The sequence below is a fragment of the Terrapene carolina genome, unplaced genomic scaffold, assembly GCF_002925995.2.
Source record: "Terrapene carolina triunguis isolate 2854851 unplaced genomic scaffold, T_m_triunguis-2.0 Scaffold131, whole genome shotgun sequence".
In the NCBI taxonomy this organism is placed as follows: Eukaryota; Metazoa; Chordata; order Testudines; family Emydidae; genus Terrapene; species Terrapene triunguis.
The window spans coordinates 20,686,424-20,708,944 of NW_020664482.1; the positions used below are offsets into that span (position 1 = coordinate 20,686,424).

The following is a 22,521-nucleotide window of genomic DNA, read 5'->3' on the forward strand; positions in this document are numbered from 1 at the left end:
TGAGGAAAGGTTAAAAAAACTGGCCATGTTAGTCTTGGAAAAAAAAAAAAGACTGAGGGGGGATCTGATAACAGTCTTGAAATGTAAGGGCTGTTATAAAGAGGATGGTGATCAATTGTTCTCCATGCCCCCGAAGATAGGACAAGAAGTAATGGTCTTAATCTGCAGCAAGGGAGATTTTGGGTAGATATGGAGAAAAGTATAAGGGTATTTAAATTCAGGAAAAGGCTGCTAAAGGAGGTTGTGGAATCTCCATCATTGTAAGTTTTCAAGAATAGGTTAGACAAACACCTGTTACGGATGGGCTAAGTTTACTTGGTCCTGCCTCAGTGCAGGGGTCTGGACTAGGTGATCTCTTGAGGTCCCTTCTAGCCCTACATTTCTATGATTTTCACCTGTTTAATTCTTTTTTCCCATACAGGTGTGTGTGTGTGTGTGGGGGAATTGAACCTGGGTCTCCCATATCGCAAATGTGTGATCTAACTAGTGGGCTGAAAGTTACAAGGTGAACAGCACCACCACCTTCTCTGTCTTTAGCCAGCTATTTAATGGGAGCTGATCCAGGAGGCAGCCTCAGCATGCCTTCTGGATCAGCCCAGCATGTGAGCTATGTGCAAACACCAATTTCCCCCCCAGTTTGTGGATTGCTCTGGGGTTTAGGTGGCAGGTCTGACTGAATGCGTGTAGAGTTAGGGAGCAGTATGTATGCCCAGAGGCAGAAACATAGGCACCTAGGGAACTTTTACCCTGAAAACATAGGTGCTGGATGAGTTTAGGTACCTTCAGTATTTGGCAGGAATTCTGTGGATCACAGTGGAGCCTGGGATTTAGGTGCCTAAATCTGGGGTTTAGGCACCTAAGTACCTTTGTGGATTGGATCTAAGTGACTTGTTGAAAGTTTTGGCAGAAGCTGGTGTCAGAATCAGGGATCTGCTCAGCCACTAGACTACACTGTTCTCTTTCATAATCATTCATGGACAGATTATGATTCTTCTGCTGATGTTAATCTCCAAATAATCCCATTGAAGTTAATGGGTCTAGTGGTGCTACTAAACATGTGTAAGGGGATCAACATTTGCCCCTCAGTTATCTTTTTCGAAAGGGCATCCCCTAGAAGTATTCAAATTCCCAATAATCATCCATTTTGATGCTGTCTGTCAACTATCTGAGGCCTGGTCTACACTAACCCCCCAACTTCGGACTAAGGTACGCAAATTCAGCTACGTTAATAACGTAGCTGAATTCGAAGTACCTTAGTCCGAACTTACCACGGGTCCAGACGCGGCAGGAAGGCTCCCCCGTCGATGCCGCGTACTCCTCTCGCCGAGCTGGAGTACCGGCGTCGACGGCGAGCACTTCCGGGATCGATCCGGGATCGATTTATCGCGTCTAAACCAGATGCGATAAATCGATCCCAGAACATCGATTGCCTGCCGCCGGACCCTCCGGTAAGTGTAGACGTACCCTGAGGCTTAAACTGATCTTTTTAGAAACAGCCCCAAAAGGATGCATTAAATTACCCAGCATTTCTTTATCTGGAAATTAAAGATATTATATCGACTGAGAACATTACACAAAGATACAGCTGATTTTCATGATATTGTGGGTCTCTTTTTCGTAGTGTATCCCACTAGCAATCTTGTGTGTACCTCTTTTTCTTTCTTTATCCTGCCTCAGTATGGGGTGATGGACTAGATGACCTCTTGAGTCCCTTCCATTCCTACATTTATGTGATTCCTATGTTCACTGCTTGGTTTTTGTGTTTGATGGGAATTTATTCCCCCTTATCTGCATCCAACATCTCTTTGAGATACCCTAAGCACTTTTTACAGCACTAGTTAACATATGTAAATTACTAGGCATCTTTGAACAGGCCAATTTGCTGGATTCAAGTGCATGGGTGATGTGAGAGGGATGGAGGCTGAACTAAATTACTTTTCTGTGGCATTTAAAACTGTTTAAGTTCAGGAAGTAACTTGCTCTGTGCAGGAATATTTAGTTCTGTGCTCCTCGGTAATGACCATTAGTGTATAATCCAGAGTTGGGTCCAAGTTGCAAAATCAGGCTCCATATCTGACCCTGAAAAATTCTGAAGTACTCTGATCCAGGGCTTTGATTTGATCTGTTCTACTGATAGCAGTTAGTGGCAAGGTCTGGGTTTGGATTCTGCACTTTTCTCTAGAAGTTGGGAAGTTTTCAGATGTGGTTCTTTCCAATCACTAGCCTGTTTTTAAAGAGTGGTTGTTTTTTTTTAACAGATCAGTATTTCGGATTGTATTCATGAATCCAAATAGTTGAGTACTTCATTGCACATTGCTTTCATATTAATTCAATGGCAAAAACACTGGTTCTTCATTAAGTATTTATAGAAAGCGGGCCTGAGAAAGGCAGTTGTTGGCAAACCATTGGCTGAGCTGCAGTATCCACCTAAGAATAAAGATGATTCAAAGAAATAGGATTTGCTGGCTGCTGGAATTAGGCAAGTGTGAGATGCAGAGGTTTTTATTTGTAATCTGTATAGTTTTAAAGCATTTCACTGGTTGCAGCCGAATAGTACCAAGCAAATAGCTGAATTTAAACAGTGATTTGCAGTCTAGTCATTTTATATTTATATGAAGTGTAAAAGACAAGAAGTGTGAGAGCTTGGAGACTATACCCCTGGGTGAGAAAGATCATGTTTGATTTACTATTTTTTAAATTGCCTTATCGTGCTAAGGGAGAGTCTAATTAAAATCAGTGGAAAAGTCTTCAAAGGAGACAAGATAAATATTGGGAAATGTTATTTTTATCCTTCACTTTGTATTCTCACCCTGGGATGTCATGGGCATAAACATTAAATATTAATGGCCAGATTGTGCCTTATGAAGCAGCCAGTTTACTCTGCTCCAGCAGCATTAAGGGGACATAATGAAGACTTTCAATGGCCCTGCAGGGCCCCATTGTTGGGGCTGTCATAGAGCTGGTGTGTAATGGCTCTGTGCTGACCTCCTGTCCTGGATCCTGACATAGAGGACTGGTTGAGGGTGGCAGGCAGGGGATGTGGCCAGGGCTATTCTATCCTAGTGTAAGAGCCCGTGGCAGGGAGGTGCAAAAGGCTGCAGTGTAGAGCAGTTCTAAACTGTACTGTGGTCTGGGACCAGAATTGGTGGAAAAGATGATGTAGGCTTAGAGGCACCTGAGTCCAGTGCCAAATCAGATGTTCAAGCCCAAAATCTTTAGTAATACATTTTAAAGTCCTTTAAAGCAGAGCTGGTTGAAAATTTTCAGTCACAAACATTTTTGATGGAAATTGTCTATTTTGTCAAAATGGGAATTTCCACAGTAAATGACCATTTTTGACTAAATTTTTGGGGTTTTCATTAGAAAAAACTTTTTTTTATTTAACTGAAAAATTCTGCACGGTCAGTTGAAAATTTTCAGTTTTTATTTGCCAGAAACCAAAACATTTTATTTTTAAAATGAAAATGCACAAAAAGAAATATTTCAAAGAATTATTTTTTTTGTTCCATCAACATTTTTCATAGAAAAAAATGAATCTACTTAAAATGTCCTCTTGGGGTTTAAATACATGCTCCATTCTCTTTCTGTTCCATTCGCAGACTTTCACTTGTTACACATCTTAGCACATCCACATCTAAAATCAAAATCCCGTTTTAGAGGAGATCCTTATACAAACAATGGCCATTCTGAAGTATAATCTTGTGCTTTCAGCAGTTCTGTTGCTCCCTTTCTCCTACCAACATGACACTTTCTGGCAGGGGTGTGCCCAGGAATTTAAATTTGACTGCTTTTGGAGGGGCACATTAGAACAGTGGCTGGGGGCTGGGTCAGCGGCCAGGGCTGGAGCAGCGGCTGGGGCTGGAGCAGTGAACAACGGTCAGCCACTGGAACTTAGGAGTGGCGCGGGCTGGGGCTGGAGCAGAAACACATATTTTTAGATGAATATTGGGGGGGGGGGCTTATCCCTGCTTGCCCCCATCCCTTGTGAACACCTCTGCTTCCTGGCAGCCTGGTCTCTCAGAAAGGCTAGTGGGCAAACTGCAGCTTGTGTGGGACTGCAGCATCTTAGCTATGAATGATCTTGGATTTGAACCAGATAAATAGCGAGATGAAGGTTTGATTTCAGTTTGTACAATAAACTTGTTGGGAAGAGAGCCTGTTTAGATAGCAAAAATTCCTGTGTGCATCCATTCAGTGAATAATTTGTAATAAGTTTCCAAAAACTTTTTTCATGCCATTCCTGCTTCTTGATTTGAAGACAGCAGGGCAGTAGAATGGGCCTAGGAGTGAGGAATGCCTGAATTCGAATCCCAGCTCTTATACAGACTATCTGAGTGGCTTTGGGGCAAACCAGTTAATCTTTATCCCATTTTCCTCAGCTGTAAAATGGGAAAATACTTGCCAACTTCTCACATGTATGGTGAGGATTGATGAGTTAATATTTATACACTGCTTTGAAAATATAAACTGCTATTTCAGTTCTAAATGTTACTGGTATTCGTTAATCTTTTTACAGTTCAGCTAAAATTTTCCGACTGATACATTAGATGAGACCCAGAAGAGAAAATATTATTTGCTTGTTTATTTATATTTTTTAAAATCCACCCATAGAGTGCTACAGATAGTAGCATTTTGATGGGATTTTTTTCAATACTTCCCCGTTAATCTAGAAGTTATAAAAAGCTAATTACTTAGCAAGCATTGCTTGATACCTACAATTAATTAGCCAGAATAACATTAGTCACTAAAGCCTGGTCTGCACTTAAAATGTAGGTCGACATAGCTATGGTGCTCAGAAGTGTGAAAAATCCAAACCCCGGAGCGACTAGCAGCTAGTTTGACTGAAGAATGCTCCTGGCTGTTGTAGTTCGGGGAGGTAGTGTTCTTGTGGTGATGGAAGAACCCCATCCATTGCTGTAGATGGCATCTGCACTATGCTATGGGATTGTGCTGGCATAGCTACAGCACCACTATAGTCCCTTCCCTGTAGTAGACATGGCCTAAGAAAGGCAGCAGTTTCTTAAAGTACTAGAAAAATATGCATTTCATGATGTGCTTGTAGCCACTTGCAAAATCTCACACTGTTTAACAAGTTACATTTATGTCTCAATTAAGCCTTCAAGAACCAGAGGAGCATTAGTGTGGGAGGAGGAGGTGAACTGTCTGAGTAGCTGTGGCTGGAGGGATTTAAGCCTACATAGAGCAGGAGAAGGAATAATTGTAACACCACTGGGGTGTCAGGGTGAGCTTGCTTGCCAGTGATTGAGACCTTCAGAAAAGCTGTAGCCTGCTCTTCTCTGAGAATTGACCTCCTAATGTTTGCTGGTGTGGGGGCAATTGGTATAGTAAGGCAGTTGCCCTACTCCACACATGTTCCCTCTTGCATTTGTAAAGCATTATGGCTACCTCCTGAATGGGAGTGCTGGGGTGGGGAGAATGACTTTCTATGCCTCCTTCATTCATCCCATATTTTAGGCAGCCATCACTTGGTCCTTATGTCTACAAAGGGACAATATATGCAGGAGAACTAGTCAAACTGAGGAAACCATCCCCTCAAATCGTTCACCAGAATAGATGTATACATGTCTTTTTTGAATGAACAATGTAGATTAGCATATGTATGGGCCTAGTCTTCTGTTGGCAGATATGTTCCTTCTGGCATAAACCAAGGCATACTAATTTAAACATATTTGTGTTAATAGATATGATTAACTGTCCCCCAAAGTGTCCATTCTAATAGGCCTCCAATAATATCATTGCACACTTTTTGACTATCCATACACCATTAATAATCTGACTTTGTTCTCACTTTAGGGAAGCTGCAATGATTGATTCCTACATGTACAAGATGTATTGTTTGCAGTTTGTTTGCAATAAACTGTGGGAATTTATTTAATTCCATATGAATAGCATATTCTAGGACAGTGCTTCTCAAAGTCTGGCCACTGCTTGTTCAGGGAAAGCCCCTGGCGGTCCGGGCCGGTTTGTTTACCTGCCGCGTCCACAGATTCGGCCAGTCGTGTCTCCCACTGGCTGCGGTTCGCTGCTCCAGGCCAATGGGGGCTGTGGGAAGCGGCATGGGCCGAGGAATGTGCTGGCCGCCCTTCCTGCAGCCCCCATTCGCCTGGAGCGGCGAACCGCAGCCAGTGGGAGCCGCGATCAGCCGAACCTGTGGACGCGGCAGGTAAACAAACTGGCCCAGACTGCCAGGGGCTTTCCCTGAACAAGCGGTGGACCGGCTTTGAGAAGCACTGTTCTAGGAAGTAACTTGGAGAAATCGCTGAGAATGGGTTATTGATCCATAAGGTTACAGATTTTCTGCCTGTAAAATCTAACCATAGACATTTCCTTCTACCAAAAAAATAAAAAAGTAGTAGTAGTAATAATATTGAATATTATGCTAGAATCTTGGTAACCATTTTATAGCAATTATGGTGGGACATCTTTAAATAAATCGGGAAAGCAGTGAAAGCAAGCAGTTATTTAACTTTAAAACCAGATAAAGAATCAATTATTTGGTTAGTATCACTTGGGATTAAAAATGGTGTACCAGTCTTCTGCTCCCAGGTACACTTATTATTAACCCTGCTTGACTGTAACGAAGGCAGAATTTGATCCTTTAGTTCTGAGAAAAATAATTCAACCCTGTTGAAGTAATGAATGTGTTTGGGACATGTGAAAGTCTTTCAGAGAACAACTGCTGATATTTTCCTTACTCTTTGTATCCCTTTTTTCTTGTCCTTGTTTCTAATTATCTGTTTGAAGACTGAAACAGAATGATAGTTCTTTAGTAAAATACTTTTGTTTCCATATCAATAAGGTTATGGAGTTGCTTGCAAATGCTAGACTGCTGCCAGTGATTACGCACTGTACTCTGGCACTTTTGCTGGTATTCTACCTGTCATCCCAAATTAATTGTAAGGGCTACCTTCTGCCCATAGACCAACACACACATTTTATTTAAAATCAGTGGGTAGTGCCTGCTGCTAGCTGGAGGCTGATATTTAACTCTAAGCTTTTTATGTCATTAGATATACAGAATTTGTTACAGTATTACTGAACAACTTCATGATAATGTTAGACTTCCTTCCCATTCTTAAACAATAATATATACAGTCATTGAAAAGTGAACAATGTTTGCATCTTTTGAACCACTTTGTATATTCTGTGAGTATGTTTAGCTGACAAATTGCTAAAGTTTTTTAGCATTAAACAGCTCTTGGCAGGTTTGCTATATAATGCTACAAATTGGAAATTCTGTTGTATTCAGAAAACTTGAATGTGCTGTGTACAGTTATGTAGGACAAAGATGATACTTTTTATTTAGCTAGATGCAATATATTGTTTATATTGCCCTTAATATTGTTTATACTGCCATTCAATTGTTGCCAAGATTATAACATAACACTGTATATATGGATGCTAAGATACTATGATTATGAGCATGTAATAAAATCCTATATAGAACAGAATATTATTTCTTGTTGTGTTAAAACATTTATTTATTTATTTATTTTTTAAAAGGTGGCATTTGATAGTCTAAATCTGAACATTTTGTAAACAGCTACAATTTACTCTAATTGTATTTTTTAAAAGTAATGCGCAAATACACCCAGCATCATACATTTCCTGGTATATTAGTCCATTATAATCAGTTCAGCAACAATTTTTCCGCAATATATAAACAGACTAGAACTACGTTCAGCTGAGTTTTCAGTTGTTTCACTCTGTCAGTATCTGAAGCAAAATTATCTCCTACTCAAAGTTTTCTGAGTGATGAATTTTAGCAGCAAGGGTTCCTTGAGATAGCTGCAATGATTATAACATTTTGAAAACAGTCCTAGTTCCTGTGCAGGACAGCTAGCAGTCTGAAACAAGTTGAATGAGAATTGTCCTTTACAAAATTGACATTTCAAGGGGAGAAAAAAGATGAATCCTTTTCACTTTCTCCTGTTCATTCTGAGACTATGACCTGCTGTATCTCAATGGGCTGTAATCCATTTATTGCATGTGGTGGCGGGAATAGAGAGTTGGACATCTCAGCTGGGCTGACTGAACCTGAGTCACTCTGAACTGAGCCCCCACTGCCATCAAACTGAGAGATTTTCTTCTTGATCATTTTCCTCTCCTTGGCTCGGCGATTCTGAAACCAGATTTTCACCTGAAATGTTATAAACAGTGTATGTTTAATTCTTATAAGTAGTTAGAGCGGTGTACAACAACATTAGCAACAAAAAAGGAAAAATTAGCTTTAAGGAGTGAAAAAGCTATGTTTATTATGCAAACATATTATAGCTAATAGAAACTTTATTACTTTCTCATGTCTGCCCATGTTATAGATATTTTTGTGTTTTAATTAGAACTACAGCAACATAGGAATTACCTTATTGGAAAAGACCAGAGGTCCCTCTACTCCACTATCTTTTCTTTGACAGTGGCCAGTACTAGATGTTTCTGAGGAAGGTGCAATTATGAAATATGCCCATAAGAGAAGTTTCTTCCTATTCCGTTAATTAGAGTTGATTTATGTCCTGAAGCATGAGAGTTTATTACCTTCCACACTTTAAAAAACCTCCAAAACTATTTAACATAATGGTGGATGTTCACATTTTTTTAAATCTTGCTCTGCTCTTGACTTCAGTGATATCTAGTGACAGTGAGTTCCACAGACTAATGATGCATATAAAAAGATTTTACTTTTATCAGTTTTAATTCTGTAATTGTGTATCACCACAATCTTGTATTATGAGAAGGGGTAAATAGGAATCTCCAGTCTACCTTCACCATATCATTTGTTATCTTGTATAACGCTCTTATGTCCCCACTGATTGATTTCAGAGCCTCCTGTGTTTTTGCTACATTCCTTTAGATAGGTGACCAGAGCTGAACACTGTATTGCATGTAAGCATGTAACATTTATATAATGGCATTATAATAATTTCAGTATTTTCCATGACATTCCTTAGGCATTCTACCATTTCTCTTCCTTTATAGATATTGATGATAACAACACCAACTCATATAATGTTTTTCAATGGTAGAACTCAAAACGCTTTACAAAGGAGGTCACTTACATTATCAGCATTATATATACAAGTGGAGAAACTGAATCAAAGAGATAAGCAGCATTTAGATATGTATGTGATGTGTGTTTTAGAAATGCTGATAGATAATTACAAATTTTGTCAAAAGTTTACTAGCAATAAAAATTAAAGGCCACATTAATAAAAAGCACAGTTTGCCATTCACAAACAGAGCTCCTTTATACAGGAGAAAAGTAACTGAACATAATAGAGAACTAATTGCTGATTCTAGGCAGTGGCACTGATTACTTCAGAAATCTCCTTAGTGTAATGTAGGTAGGCTGGTTTACACTATGTATTCCTCAAAATCCAATGCCTGGTTTTAAAATTGAACATCTATGCATCATTACCCCTTTTTTTTCTCTAGTGATCTCACTCTACTCCATGTTGTCTCTTAGCCTGCATGTGGAGGAAGAGGAGGCAACTAAAGAAGGAGACCATTCAAAAGAGCTGAATATGTTTACTCAGAAGAGGACTAAAAAGAAAAATCTCTAGATCTGCCCAGGCAGGGAAGAGGCACTCTGGTAACTAAAGTATTGGAGAGGTGATAGTTTTTTCAATATTACCAAATGCTGTCTCCTCCTACTGACTTCAGCAGAACCAGTAAAGTTCTGTTGTGCAACGAGCAGGGGTGGCTCCAGGCACCAGCGCAGCAAGCGCATGCCTGGGGCGGCAAGCCGTGGGGGGCGGCAAGCCGTGGGGGGCGGCCTGCCGGTTGCTGTGAGGGCGGCAGTCAGGCAGCCTTTGGTGGCATGCCCGCGGGAAGTCCGCTGTCCTGTGGCTTCGGTGGCAATTTGGCGGTGGGTAAGCCGAAGGCGCGGGACCTGCAGATCACCCACAGAAACGCCGCCAAATCCGTGTGATCAGCAGACTGCCCGCAGGCGTGCTGCCGAAGGCCGCCTGACTGCGGTGCTTGGGGTGGCAAAAAACATAGAGCTGCCCCTGGCAAGGAGGGGTGGGATTCTGGGACCCCATACACCACAGAGCTGTGCTCCACAGGTGCTGTATCCAATCTAGTGATTTCTGGGGGGAATTCCCCACTCTGAATCCCTATAGATTTCCCCTGAACAGTGTCTGCATACTTTGGCTCCATTGCAGGGAAACATCCATATTCAGGACAGCATTTAATCATATGCTTAATGTTAGAGATAAATTTAGGTGTGTGCTTGAGTGCTTTTCTGAATCAGGTCCCTGAGCTGTGCATAGGGATAAGAATTTGTCCCTAAAACTTCTGGTTTAAAGTAATCTGTGTGCTACTTGTGGAATGTAAAGCAGTGGTGAAAAAAACGCTGACTATCCAGGGGTATATAAGACCCTCAGTCCAGGCACTGTATTCACATAGATCAAAGGCAGATATGGCCCACAGAAAATAATATTAATAAATCAAAAACAAAAAATACATAGACATTATGTTTTATTGCTATTTGCATTCTCCATTTTCATTCTGTCTGCTGATAGCTGAACTGAGCGTGATGCTGTAGATCTCTTCTGGGTCACCATTTTGTTGCGACTGCAGGAATGAAGCAAAATGGAGAATGCCATAGTTATTACGGACAGAACTAAAACAATGCTATGTTATGTTAAGCTGGGTCTTTTTAAAATTCCAGCTGTGTATGTGTGGTTAGCTGGTGTGTAAGCAAGAAAGAGTGCTTTTCCATGCCTGTAGTTAGAGGTTAATTCCTTATGTTCAGTGTTATTCAAACTTTGCCCACATAGTAACCAGAGAAAACACATATGACTGCAGGTTTTTATGTTAAATTGGCTATTATTTATTTGTATTTAGCATATTCTATAGCTCCTATAGCCATGGCAACTACATTGCTGCAACCAATCAACTGTGTCTTGGTCCTATGTTACTTATAGAACATCAGCACTGAATTCATTGGCTTATCATCTCTGATACTACCGTTAATAGGACCTGGCCTGTAAATATGAAATATATAGAAAATCTTGTATTTGCTCTGTTTACCTGTCTCTCAGATAGTCCCAGGTTTGCTGCAAGTTCAGATTTCCTCCTTATTGTAATGTATCTGTTGCAATGAAACTCCTTCTCTAATTCTAGTCTCTGGTGATCTGTGTAAACAACTCGGTACTTTTCTTTTGTTCTTGTTTTACCTGTTTAAGAAAAACATGTATTTTAATACTTTGACTATGGCATCTTCGATCTGAGGATCTCAAAGAATTTTATAGACATTAATGAATTCAGCCTCACATTACCCATATGGGATTATTTTCTCTGTTACAGATTTGGAAACTGAGGTGCAGAGAGGTTAAGTGATTTACCCAGAGTCACACAGTGTGACTATAGCATAGCTGTAAGCAGAATCCAGTTCTCCTTATATCTATGCTTTAACTAATGCTTTCTCTTCCATTATTGCTCTAGGGATTCATTTCTTAATAATTTTCCCTAATTACTTTTTGTTACTAATACATGCAAAATAATCAGCAATCAAAATTGTTTTTCAAAGTAAATATCCTATGCCACCTTTCTTCTGAGAGGATCCTAAAGCACTTTATACAAATTATGTGATGTAAGTGTATAAATTGTTGATGTTTGCTATCTTCTACCCCAGAGGTTGCTCTATTTCACTGCTAGGTGCATTGAGCCTGTGGTCTTTTTGTGTGCATATGCATACATATACATCACAGGAGTAACTTCCCCCAGCACTAAAATTCAGCCACCATTTGTTTTTTTAGAAACATGGTCTAATTCCATGTCTGGTTAAGATGTACATCCAAGGTATCATAAGAAATATGATTTCTTTCACATCTCTTCCAAACATAGAATTAAAGAAGTGTTCTACTAAAAAACAGATAGTAAAAATGTTTTTTTATCAATGACCTTGTTCAGTTCTAGGACACAAATACCAATTCAATAACATTTAATTAGAATTACCTGCAAAAGAAAGGCCCAGGTTTGCAGCGTACGGAATGCCTCTTCGGCTTAATATTATGGGGTACAGAGTGCCTTCAATTGCTATTGGGAATTGAAGGCATATCGTAATGTGCTGGACCAGGCCCTAACATTAGTGTACAAAAACGATCTCCATGTCACTCCATCCCAAAACAAAATCAGACAGAATATGCTCATAAATATGCTGGATTAATAATATTACCATGACTATTACTTGGTGTTTGGAAGATAAGCTTTCATATTTGAACATTTTCTGTTGGTAAGATTAGTTAATACAGAGAGGTCATTCTGTACTGTATTTGTTCTCTTTAGCACTTTCCAAAGTTGATTGGGAAGGGTGGTGTGTTTGGTGTGTGGTGTTTTGTTGTTGTTGTTTTTTTTTTTTGTAAAATCCTTCTGATCTTCCCAAGTTGTTTTTGATGTGAGTTTTTTTTGGGACAAACTGTAGGACAAAGACTCCTTTAAAGTGGTTCCCTAAACTCCATTGAGGTGTTAAGATGAAGCACACGCCACACAAAAGAGTTACAAGAAGATCTTATCAAGAACTTCTTTCACATTCAGAAACACAGCCAATTGGTTTGGAATTTACAAGCCCTAAACAAATGTCAGACTCTCTTTCATCTCAGGAAAAAAAGAAAGGGACAGAAATAGATGAAGGAATATTTCTTTTGCTCATGACTTTTTAATTTGTAGACTACAGCACAGCTGATTTGTACCTGGTGGTTTATCTAAAGTCTGAAGTTACACAATTTAGGGCGATTTCCTAAACCCAATATTATTTTAAATAGGAAATGTTTCTATCACTAAAAGTCACATTTATTGGTGATGTTATTTGTTGAGTATTTCAACCCATATTTTGCTTTTCTTAGGATGGCTAAAGTCTTGGCTTTGAAATATTTGCCTTAAGTGATGGGTGTTCTGTTAACAGTGGTCTAAATATTATGTTCCAATTACATTTTAAGCCATTAATCTAACTTGTGAAAACAAGAGTTTCAACAGGGTTATTCTAGCTTTTCCATAATCAGTAAATATAACCAAGATTCGAGGGGGTAGCATAGAGGGAACAGTTTATCCCATTCCCCTTGGCCATAAAATTCACAGAGCATTTCTTCTGAAGACAATAAAGCTAGGAGAAGGCCTCTTTATTTGCTGTGAAAATCATCACCCTTTCCGGCAATATAACTCCTGAAGAAAAGAGGGAGAAGGAAGAGACAGGGCTGCATATCAAAGCAAAGAGAAGTGTTAAAAGGGTCTGTTGCCTCAATATGACAGATAGGCCTCAAACCCCAAGACAATGTAGCCCAGGGAAAAATAGATGTCACAACTGGATTACAAAGTGAAATAAATTAGCATTAGAACTGGGACCTGGCCCTTTTCCTCATGGCTTCTTTCCTATTTCATTTTCCAACAGATTTTTATTGTGATGACATCTGAACTAATTGTACATCGTGGTCTATCTAAACACACACATATTTATATAAAATGTGTGTAATATATCGCAACAGAAAACATGTCCAAGGCCTGTTTCTGCAAGCCATGCATGAATAATCTATACTCTTAATAGTCCCACTGAACTCCATGCTGATACCTTTGTGAGTGTGGTTTGCCAGACTGCTCCCCCTACAATTTCCACATGCACTTCTTAGGCGGTTTGAAATACATTCTCTGGACCTCTATACAAATGTGTTTTCCTTCCTCCCTCGATTTCCCTTCCACCCCTCGCAGAATATGATATAAGAGAAGGAAAAACTGAGTTTCATTTTATACCATTACTTGAATTGGTTTAAAAATGAATTGGATTTAAGGTCTGATCCTACACCATTAAAATCAATGGGGATTTTGTTTTTGACTCCAACGAGAACGGGATCAAATCTTGGGGAAATAGAGATGTGTTCCTTTCTATTTGTGGCACCCTGTCTTGAAAGGCATCCAGCTTGATTCGATTTGCATTTTAAAAAAATTCTTGTTGCATAATGTGTTTCTTATTTTTAAAAACCCAGCATAATTGCACTGTAGCTTTTGAAGAATGGAATTTAGCATTTTCTTTGAAAATGCAGTTTTAGAGGACTATATAATATGTAATTGTTTATACAAAAATATATAAATCATTAAATTTCAAAGAGTCCATTATATTGGAAAGTATCAAATCATAATGTTCTTTTTTTTATTACAGAATTTTCTTCCTGAGAATTGGTTTGGTGAGTTATCACTTTTAATGGTTTTGCTTTGGATGCAACTGAATTTAAAATATATCCAGCAAAATGTAGTATTTTTGATGTACTGTACAAAATATATTGTCAAAATTTAATGCATTAAGTACGAGAAGAGATTTTGACATTATTTTTGTAATCCCTGCTGCTATCTTCAGCATTGCATTTAGGAAAGTTCCCGCATTTAATGTAATACATTTTGGCCCAAATCATGCAAAGACTAGATTTACATGTGCTTAAATAAAGTTGAGCTATATCAGACTATTCTCAATGAGTAAAATGAAGTACATATGAAATCTTTGTACGATCAGGGCCATATATTTCAGATATAGTTTCCTAACAATGAAATAGTCTTGGAAGAATAGTGATAGGAATCTTATTCCTAGGGTCATGTAAAACTAGACTGGACAGAGCTCTAGTTAATACATATGAGGGAGCAGTTCCACACTGATAGAGGTGGATACGATGACCCAACAGTTTTTTTCCATGTTTGATTTCTTTAATTCTATAGAAGATAGAATGTTTTAAGTTATTCTTATTGCAATATCTTCTAGAGAAAGCATCGAACAGTTAGCATATATGATCCCTATTTAATTTTATCTCCTTTGTGTTTAGTTTTGGGTTTTTTTAATGTAGAGATTTTTTTTTAACAAATTGTTAAAACTGCATTTACATTTGGACTATTACTAGTGACATGTATGGCACTAATAACATTAACTACCTTTTACATTCAATATTTTCTTTTTTTTTTTTTAAATCAAGCTCTTCGGAATCTTGCTTTGACTATATATATCTCACATGATATAGTTTATTTTCCCAAATGGAATTTATTTTTCACAAGATTAAGACATTTTTGGACCTGATCCTATGAGTTTCTGAGTGAACTCAAACTATTGAAGTCAAATGGGAGAGTTGAAGGTGCTCAACACCTCAAAAGATTGGGCCCTGGGAAGCTAAAGCCCTGATCAGGCAAAAACTTACCTGCTTAACTGTCCCTTAAATTGAGTCTATTCACAGGCCTCAATTCAACAGCCCATTTCTGTTCACAAAGCATGTGTTAGGTACTTTGCTGAATAAAGATGGCCTTAAGCATCTGCTTAAATGCTTGGCTGAATTAGGGCTTCAGTGCACTAAATTAAGCCTGTGTATAAGTCTTTACAAGGTCTGGGCCTATTAATGGCTTCCGATGTTGGTAAACTTTTAAGTACTGTATGGAACTAGGCTTCCTGATTTTTTGTATCTATTTTATTCCTTAAACATACTAGTCCAATTAGAATTCAGTGGAGTTACATCAAGGATGAATTTTGTCCCATTGCCCTTTAATTTGTGGGTTGTAGCCCACGAAAGCTTATGCTCTAATAAATTTGTTAGTCTCTAAGGTGCCACAAGTACTCCTGTTCTTTCTACCAGCTCTTTTGAGTCTCATCCAACTCTTACATCAGTTTTACATGAATGAACTCTTGATTTGCACAAGAGAATGTGAGGGGAAAACCAGGCCTTATTAATATGCCTGGTTTTGAGGAACCATGTACGTAAGGACATGTACAGGCTCCAAATGGACACACTGTGATATCTGAAGACTGGCTTAGTTTTATTTTTTATTTTTTAATAAAAATGAAATATAAAATAAACATGGACATTTTGGCTGAAAGACGATTGCAAAACTAATCTCGTTCTTGAGTGATTAGTAGCCATCTGTAACTGAATTTATCTATCCTGTAAGATTGTTCCAGTTGTAACTGCCCTTCTTTCCTTAGGCCATTTTCTTTGATGGTGTGTAACACACACTTACTATTTTTAACCTTAACAATAGATTTAGCAACTGGCAGGCCTTGCTACACGTAATCTACATCCAGCTGATCTACACAGAAAAGTTCTTCTGGCATGCAGTTTGTCACAAAATCGAGCACATCAAGCTCTGACAGTTTGAACAAGGGAGGTTTTTAAATGTCTAACTGTAACACATAACAAAATCTTGCTGAACAAGGAGATACTTTTAAAGACAACTAAAAAGAAAACTAAACCGAAATGAGAAGCTCTCCCTTTCATTGGGACTTGTCATGTCTGCAAAAAAATTTATACAATCAATAAAATCATAATTGAGGCTGATCGCTTGCCAGGGAATGTATCTACTCAATTGATAAATATAGTAAGTGAAATAAAAAATATATTAACACCAAGAGAAAATGTTTTAATCATCATAGCTTGAGGGGCCTAAACTGAATTCTCTTTTAAAGAATTGTTGAAAGAATAAAGCCAAACTGAAGATGTCAAAACATTTATTGCTCAATAACTAGCAAGATAGTAACATAGTATTTTTTGCAAATATAACTATTAAAAGTAAGTACATTTAACACTTTCTCATAAAACTTATTAAATAGTTTTTTTTTAGTTAAATAATTTTTGTTATGAATACTGTTTCCTGCATGTAACATTAATACTATTTTGTGTCTACAATACCTTTCATCCGAAAGGATCTTAAAGTGCATTACAGTCTGTATGTGCAAAGATCACTTTATAGTTTGCGAAATGCAGCCATATCTAAGGTAGAACACAACAGCCATTCCACACAAGCAACATTACCAAACATTTATAAGAGAAAAGTGAAACTAGTACGAATTTAGTTCAAACTGTAGTTATAAAGTGTTATATTAAAATGAGCAATCCAGCTATGTATGAGATCCAATTAAGACTCTTTATGAATGAAACCAGTGAAAGATAATAGAAAATGTTTTAGAGGGTTGAAAGTTCACTTACCTGAGGTAGTAGATTGTGTTTTTCTCATCCATTCATAAGAACTGTGCCTTTGAATGTTGGGAGAGATTTGCTCTGCGTTAATTGTATCTACAGGAGGTAAAACTCCAGATCCAGCAGGATGCAGGGAATTGTAATCAGCAGAGCTGTAGGAGACCTGCCCAGGAGACGAGCCATTGATTTGTGCAGCAGTAACTATGCTGGAGGGTCCTGGGCCATAAGTATTCCAATCCTCCCTTTGCGTGCCATAGTGAGATCCCCAACCTCCTGAAGACTGTCCATGGTTGTCCATACTTGGCACATGATGATATCCCATGTAATCTGAATAGGATGGAGTGGAGACAAAATTTTGCACTGGTAGGTTGTTGTTGCACCTTATGGATCCTGGATACATGCTGGTTTCTTTATCCAAAAGATAACTCACGTACATGATGGTTGCAACTGGTGAAAGAACCTTGTTAAGACATCCTGTTTTCTTTCCCTCTTTTTTTTAAAAAAAAAAATTGTATTCCCGATCTTAATAAATGATATTATACTTGGAATCTTCTACCTCATCCTGTATTATCAACAACTGTTTTTACCAGGTGCTGGTGGTAATGGTTTACCAAGATCTAGTCTGACGTCAGGGTAACTGCCTGCCTCATAATTACATTTGCATTCAAATGAAGGGCTGACCATCCAGGCAACCCCACCTTGCTGCTAGTTCTGGTGCTTCCTTTCTCACAGATCTTTTATGTATCCTATCCCCATCCCCACTCTCCTAAAACAATTCCACCACAGCACAATGAGGTTGAAATTGCTTGTGCTTCTAGGGAAAAAAAATTGTTTTTTAAAATCTGTATAGGTAACTACACTTGCAATTTAGATGTTGCCAAAAGAATTTTGCCTCAGCTCTTTTAAAATGAGGACTTTTGTCTAAAGCATTTATTTAGATAGTTTTAAGGGGGATAAAGTATACTGGTAAATATGTTTATTAAACCTTTATATTTTGAACTTCACAAATTACTTGTTTATCTTTCAACTCTTTTCAAGACACTGCCCACTTGAATATTTTGTAACTGTCCAGTTTCAAAGAAGTCCAATTTCTATAGACCAGCCCTTTAAGTAGTATGTCTTGAATTTTTGAAACATAATTCTTTAAAAATCTGTTCTCATAATGTTTTTTCTTTCCTGGTGATATTTATTAGTCTTTTCAGCATGGGAGATGTTAATGCCCTAACCTTGCAATGAGCATGGCTAGACTTTTGCGCCCATATGGAGCCCCATTGACTTCATTGGGGTTTAAAGGGATTTACCCACGTAGAGTCCACTGCTGGATCAGGAGCTAACTGACTAACTTTTCAGGGTAAGCAGTGCAACTGATCAGACACAGATGGTATCAAAAACAACCAAATGAAATAAGTGGAGTAAAAAAAAAATTTCTCCAAATTTCTTTCAATTCTACTTCTTGGGTGTTACTTACAGGAAATGTATAATTCTGAGACAAATGTGATTTTTGAAGTTAACATTTTCTTTTCAGGTGAACTTGGTGGGACACATCTTAATTGTCAGCTCTCTGGATTTGACTTCATACCTGTATGTAGAGCACCTCGCACATGCTGGATGCTATAAAAGTAAATAATAGTAGTAATAACAAGAAAGGGAATTTTACAAATGTTTTGATAAGGCATTGTTGAGTGTTTGTTAAACAAAGGGGATAAACCATGTCTTACTAGTTGAAAATCACCATTGTATGTTTGTATATGTTAGATTTCTGTGCAGTGGCTTCCATTTCACCTGTTTAGCTCAGATGCATGCCTAAACAATGAGCTATTTGTTGAGAGATATGTTTGCAAAAGAGGTGCAAATTATAATGAGATCTTTTCCTTTTCAGAGGTGTGGCTTTTCATTCAGAGCCCTTTGCACTTTGACACCATTCAGACTCACACATCCCTTCTAATTCCAGCAACCTACCTGAGTACCTAATAGAGAGTTGGGTAGGGGGAGGGAGGAAAAAAAGGTTATTTTCCCAACAAATGAAGGAAAAGGAGAATAAAATATTTAAAGGCTTTAGTGGAAAATGTGTCCACTTCTTTATCAGTGATTTTGTAATATTACATTTTTCTTTGCTTCTCAGGCCAGCAGAAAATACTATGGAAAGCTGTGTTGTGGGAGGGGATGGAAGAAGATAGGGCCTTGTGTCACTAGAGCACCCCCTCTTCCTACTAAAGAATGGGGATGATGGGGTCAGAAGGGAATCCTGTTCTCTTTAGCTGTAAGAAAGAAATATTACCACATAATCTCTCACTTTCAAGTACTATGTGCTGATAATGGCTGTTGTTCAATGGGGCATAGAAGAGATTTTCATGGATGTTTGTGAAGATCATTCAGATGAAACATTAAATGTTGATCAGACTGGAAATATGATCATCCACATTTTTGCTCTATGCGTGAGCATTGTGCGAGTTGTTACGTTGCTATACACTGCTACTTGTACCATGCTGTGCTATCAATTTAGACAAATCCAAGTAGTTGCAATTAGGTGTGGATAAAATTTCAGCTCTGTCAACTCAATTAGCACCATGTCCATAGACTTCCAGTCAAAATGGACTGTTTACAAAATTCAAGTCAAACACATTATGCGAAGCCCGTTCCTCCTAAAAAAGGAATTTTCATACTCATATATAAATCAAAGGCATTTATTTTTATAGCATGAATTGTACCTACATATGATTTTTCATTCCTGGCCTTTTTCTTCTAAGTGGCTCTATTCTCCCTTTCCCACAATTTCACTATTAGCTAATCTTATATTTTTGTATCACAGAGCTTTACCCTTCTTTCTCTGTTCTTCTTTTATCTCTTGTTTTTGCTCCTCCTTTCCCTTTCTTGTTTTTGCCTGTTCTATTATCTGAATTTTCTTCAGATCTTTTAGTCCTCTCCAGAACATCTTCTTCTTAATTAGATCAGGATATGCCCATGGCAGATTGCTGTACTGATTCGATATCAGGTTACAATAGCAGCTCTAGATAAGGCATTTTGCTTAAACAGATTTACATAAAGGATTAGATTTCTGGGTAGGACTGCAAATTTTTAGCATCTATACCAACATAAGATAACTAAACTGCCAACATACTATTGTTCCACGCACTGGTTCTTGTGTCTCCAACATTTCACGGATAAGTGATGAGCATGCAGTAAAAATGAAACTAAAGGCTCAGCCAACAGGCTAGTAGCTTGAAGCCATCAAAGTTTTAGTTTGTCTTTACTAGAAGGTTAACTTGCTGTTAATCTTGATTGGATTGGTAGGAAATTAACAAGAACAGACACAAACTTTCCATGAGTTATGTCCTGGTCATGGGACAGTGAGGCAGCTACCTCGCTCAGTGGCATAGGGCAGACTGCTGGTTAGCTTGCCGTCTTTGTTAACTCAGTGTGTCCCTAGTGAGAACTGTGGCTTACCAGCTTAGACCCAGCAAAGCACTTAAGCATGTGCTTAACCTTAACACGGAGGCTGAACTATTTGCTCACTTTTAGCATTGGACCTTTCTGGAAAAGAATGGATGAATCAGGTGATGAAACTTTGCAGCGGGAATTTTAGCATGTAAAATCTTTGTTATCAAAGAGAAAGATGATGGAAATCAGCATGTCAGCTGTCTATGCAGACTTCCTGAAGGTGGCCATTTTGAATTCTATATACTTTGTTTTTTAACATTTCAAAAGAATGTTTGAAACTATCAGTTACTTGTGAGAGGAGAGAGAGTGAGTCTAAGGGCCATGATAACCCTCCTTGGCTTTTCCCTTGCGCACCTTTTTATAATAATGAATAATTTTTAGTGCTGTCTTTTCCATTTCATAAATCAATGGCACGCACATAATTCATGCAACCCAGAATGGATTTATATAAAGGGCAGGAGGCAGTGGTTCAGGACTGAAGGAGAGTCACACCATTCTACAGTGTGTTGATACTTTAAAGTACATCCAGGCAGCATGGGGTCGACCATGTAACTGAATGAGTGTAGGTCACTTTGGCAAAGGAGATTATTTAACCCTGGAATGGAACATGCATAATATGTCCGAAAGTTACCTCTCCATTTTTTGTGACATCCAGTAGGAAAGGAGTCTTCTTCACTGCAGAGTGCACAGGTAACTAATTGCACTCTTTAAATACTGAAGGAAAGGAGCTGGAATACTTTTTGGTCATGATGCGTTGATAACTACTTCTGCTATCCCTGTTCTGCATTCATGTCATTAATGTTGGTGTCAATGCATGTGCTGTCAAGCAATCAGGCACATGTGACCCTGTATCCAGATATCAGAGGGGTGCCATGTTAGTCTGGATCTGTAAAAAGCAACAAAGAGTCCTGTGGCACCTTAAAGACTAACAGATGTATTGGAACATAAGCTTTCGTGGGTGAATACCCACTTCGTCAGACTCTTTGTGACAGCTATTTTCAGTACCCAGAAAATGGGACTACTGGTGATGGTCACTATTTGGCTAGTCAGGACAAATGGGGCTTCAGCATTTCATTGTGAATTACAAATGAATTTTGAAAATTGAATAAGGGATCTAACTGGGACTAAGATTTCTGTCTCTATGCCCAGAGTAAATAGATTTGCCCAAGGAAAAAACAGCTGGAATAGAAGGTGGCACATGCCTGAAATTCAACCATCTTTGTGCCTTATGCATTGGATAATGTCCAGTTTATTGCAGAGATTGCACAGCTTAGTTTTTGAAAATCATTGAAGTTTGATGGTTTTGAATTTGCATGTCTTGCTCATTTGTACCAGATCTTCCCTGTTTGATATTATTTATGCTTCCTGTTGAGCAGTGAGAATTCAAGGTTGTAGTGAAATCATCTGAAATTGGATTTATACAGTTTTGGCTCCAATCACAATAAAGATGAAGAGCTTCAATACCTTTGTGAAACAATCTGGTGTGTGATGATGATAATGCCTACATTGTGCTTTTCTTCAAGGCACTTTGCTAGCAACTAGTTCTTCACAACAATCTTGTGGTGTTATCCACATTTTTACAGATGTGAGGAAAATGAGAGGCAGTTATGTCATCTGCCCAAAACCACAGTGGAAGTTGGTGTCAGAGCTAAGATTAGCACCAGCAGTTCCTGGTTTCTGGTTCTGTACTCAGCCGACTGGATCAAATCACTTCTATTGCTGATTGGCGCCGAGTTTATCTTCTCTTTTTATTTCTAATTGTGCCGATCACATATTATGTAGGCAAATATACTTGACAGATTTCTTCATGAGAAATATTATTCCTTGTGCATTTGTGGGCAATCCATGTTATAATGAACAAAAGCACACTTAAGATATTTAGTTAAATTGATTTACCTGTATGTTTTACAAAATGTTTATCACTGGCATAACTAGAAGGTTAATGATCCCTAAAGTATTATCCCAGTTTATAGATACTGCATTTGGGGCAATAAATGTTAACCTTTGAACATTTGCTTCTGCAAATAAAATTCAGCCTCATTTTGTGTACTTAACAACCTCTGATTGGAAACACATAGCAACCTATAGCAAGCAAGCTTTCAGCAAACTGGAACAGAAATGAGGTAGG

General features: G+C 38.3%; 1 protein-coding gene across 1 annotated transcript; it reads right to left on the bottom strand.

Moving 5' to 3' along the window:
* Positions 1 to 7,954: 7,954 nt before the first annotated feature.
* Positions 7,955 to 17,391, bottom strand: CDX4 (caudal type homeobox 4). The gene is made up of 4 exons (XM_024217871.2): positions 16,965 to 17,391; positions 15,067 to 15,072; positions 11,053 to 11,198; positions 7,955 to 8,161 (listed from the first exon to the last, which is right to left on the bottom strand). The coding sequence occupies exons 1-4, from the start codon at positions 17,389 to 17,391 to the stop codon at positions 7,955 to 7,957; spliced, it is 786 nt and encodes a 261-aa protein (XP_024073639.2).
* Between the last annotated feature and the right edge of the window lie 5,130 nt (positions 17,392 to 22,521).

What these genes read in the sequence shown, in the direction of transcription:
- CDX4 (XM_024217871.2), bottom strand. Translation starts at nt 17,391, where the DNA reads ATGTACGTGAGTTATCTTTTGGATAAAGAAACCAGCATGTATCCAGGA. An exon ending in TGGGACTATCTGAGAGACAG is followed by an intron (nt 8,162 to 11,052) that starts GTAAACAGAGCA and finishes ATAACATTTCAG; the next exon opens with GTGAAAATCTGGTTTCAGAA.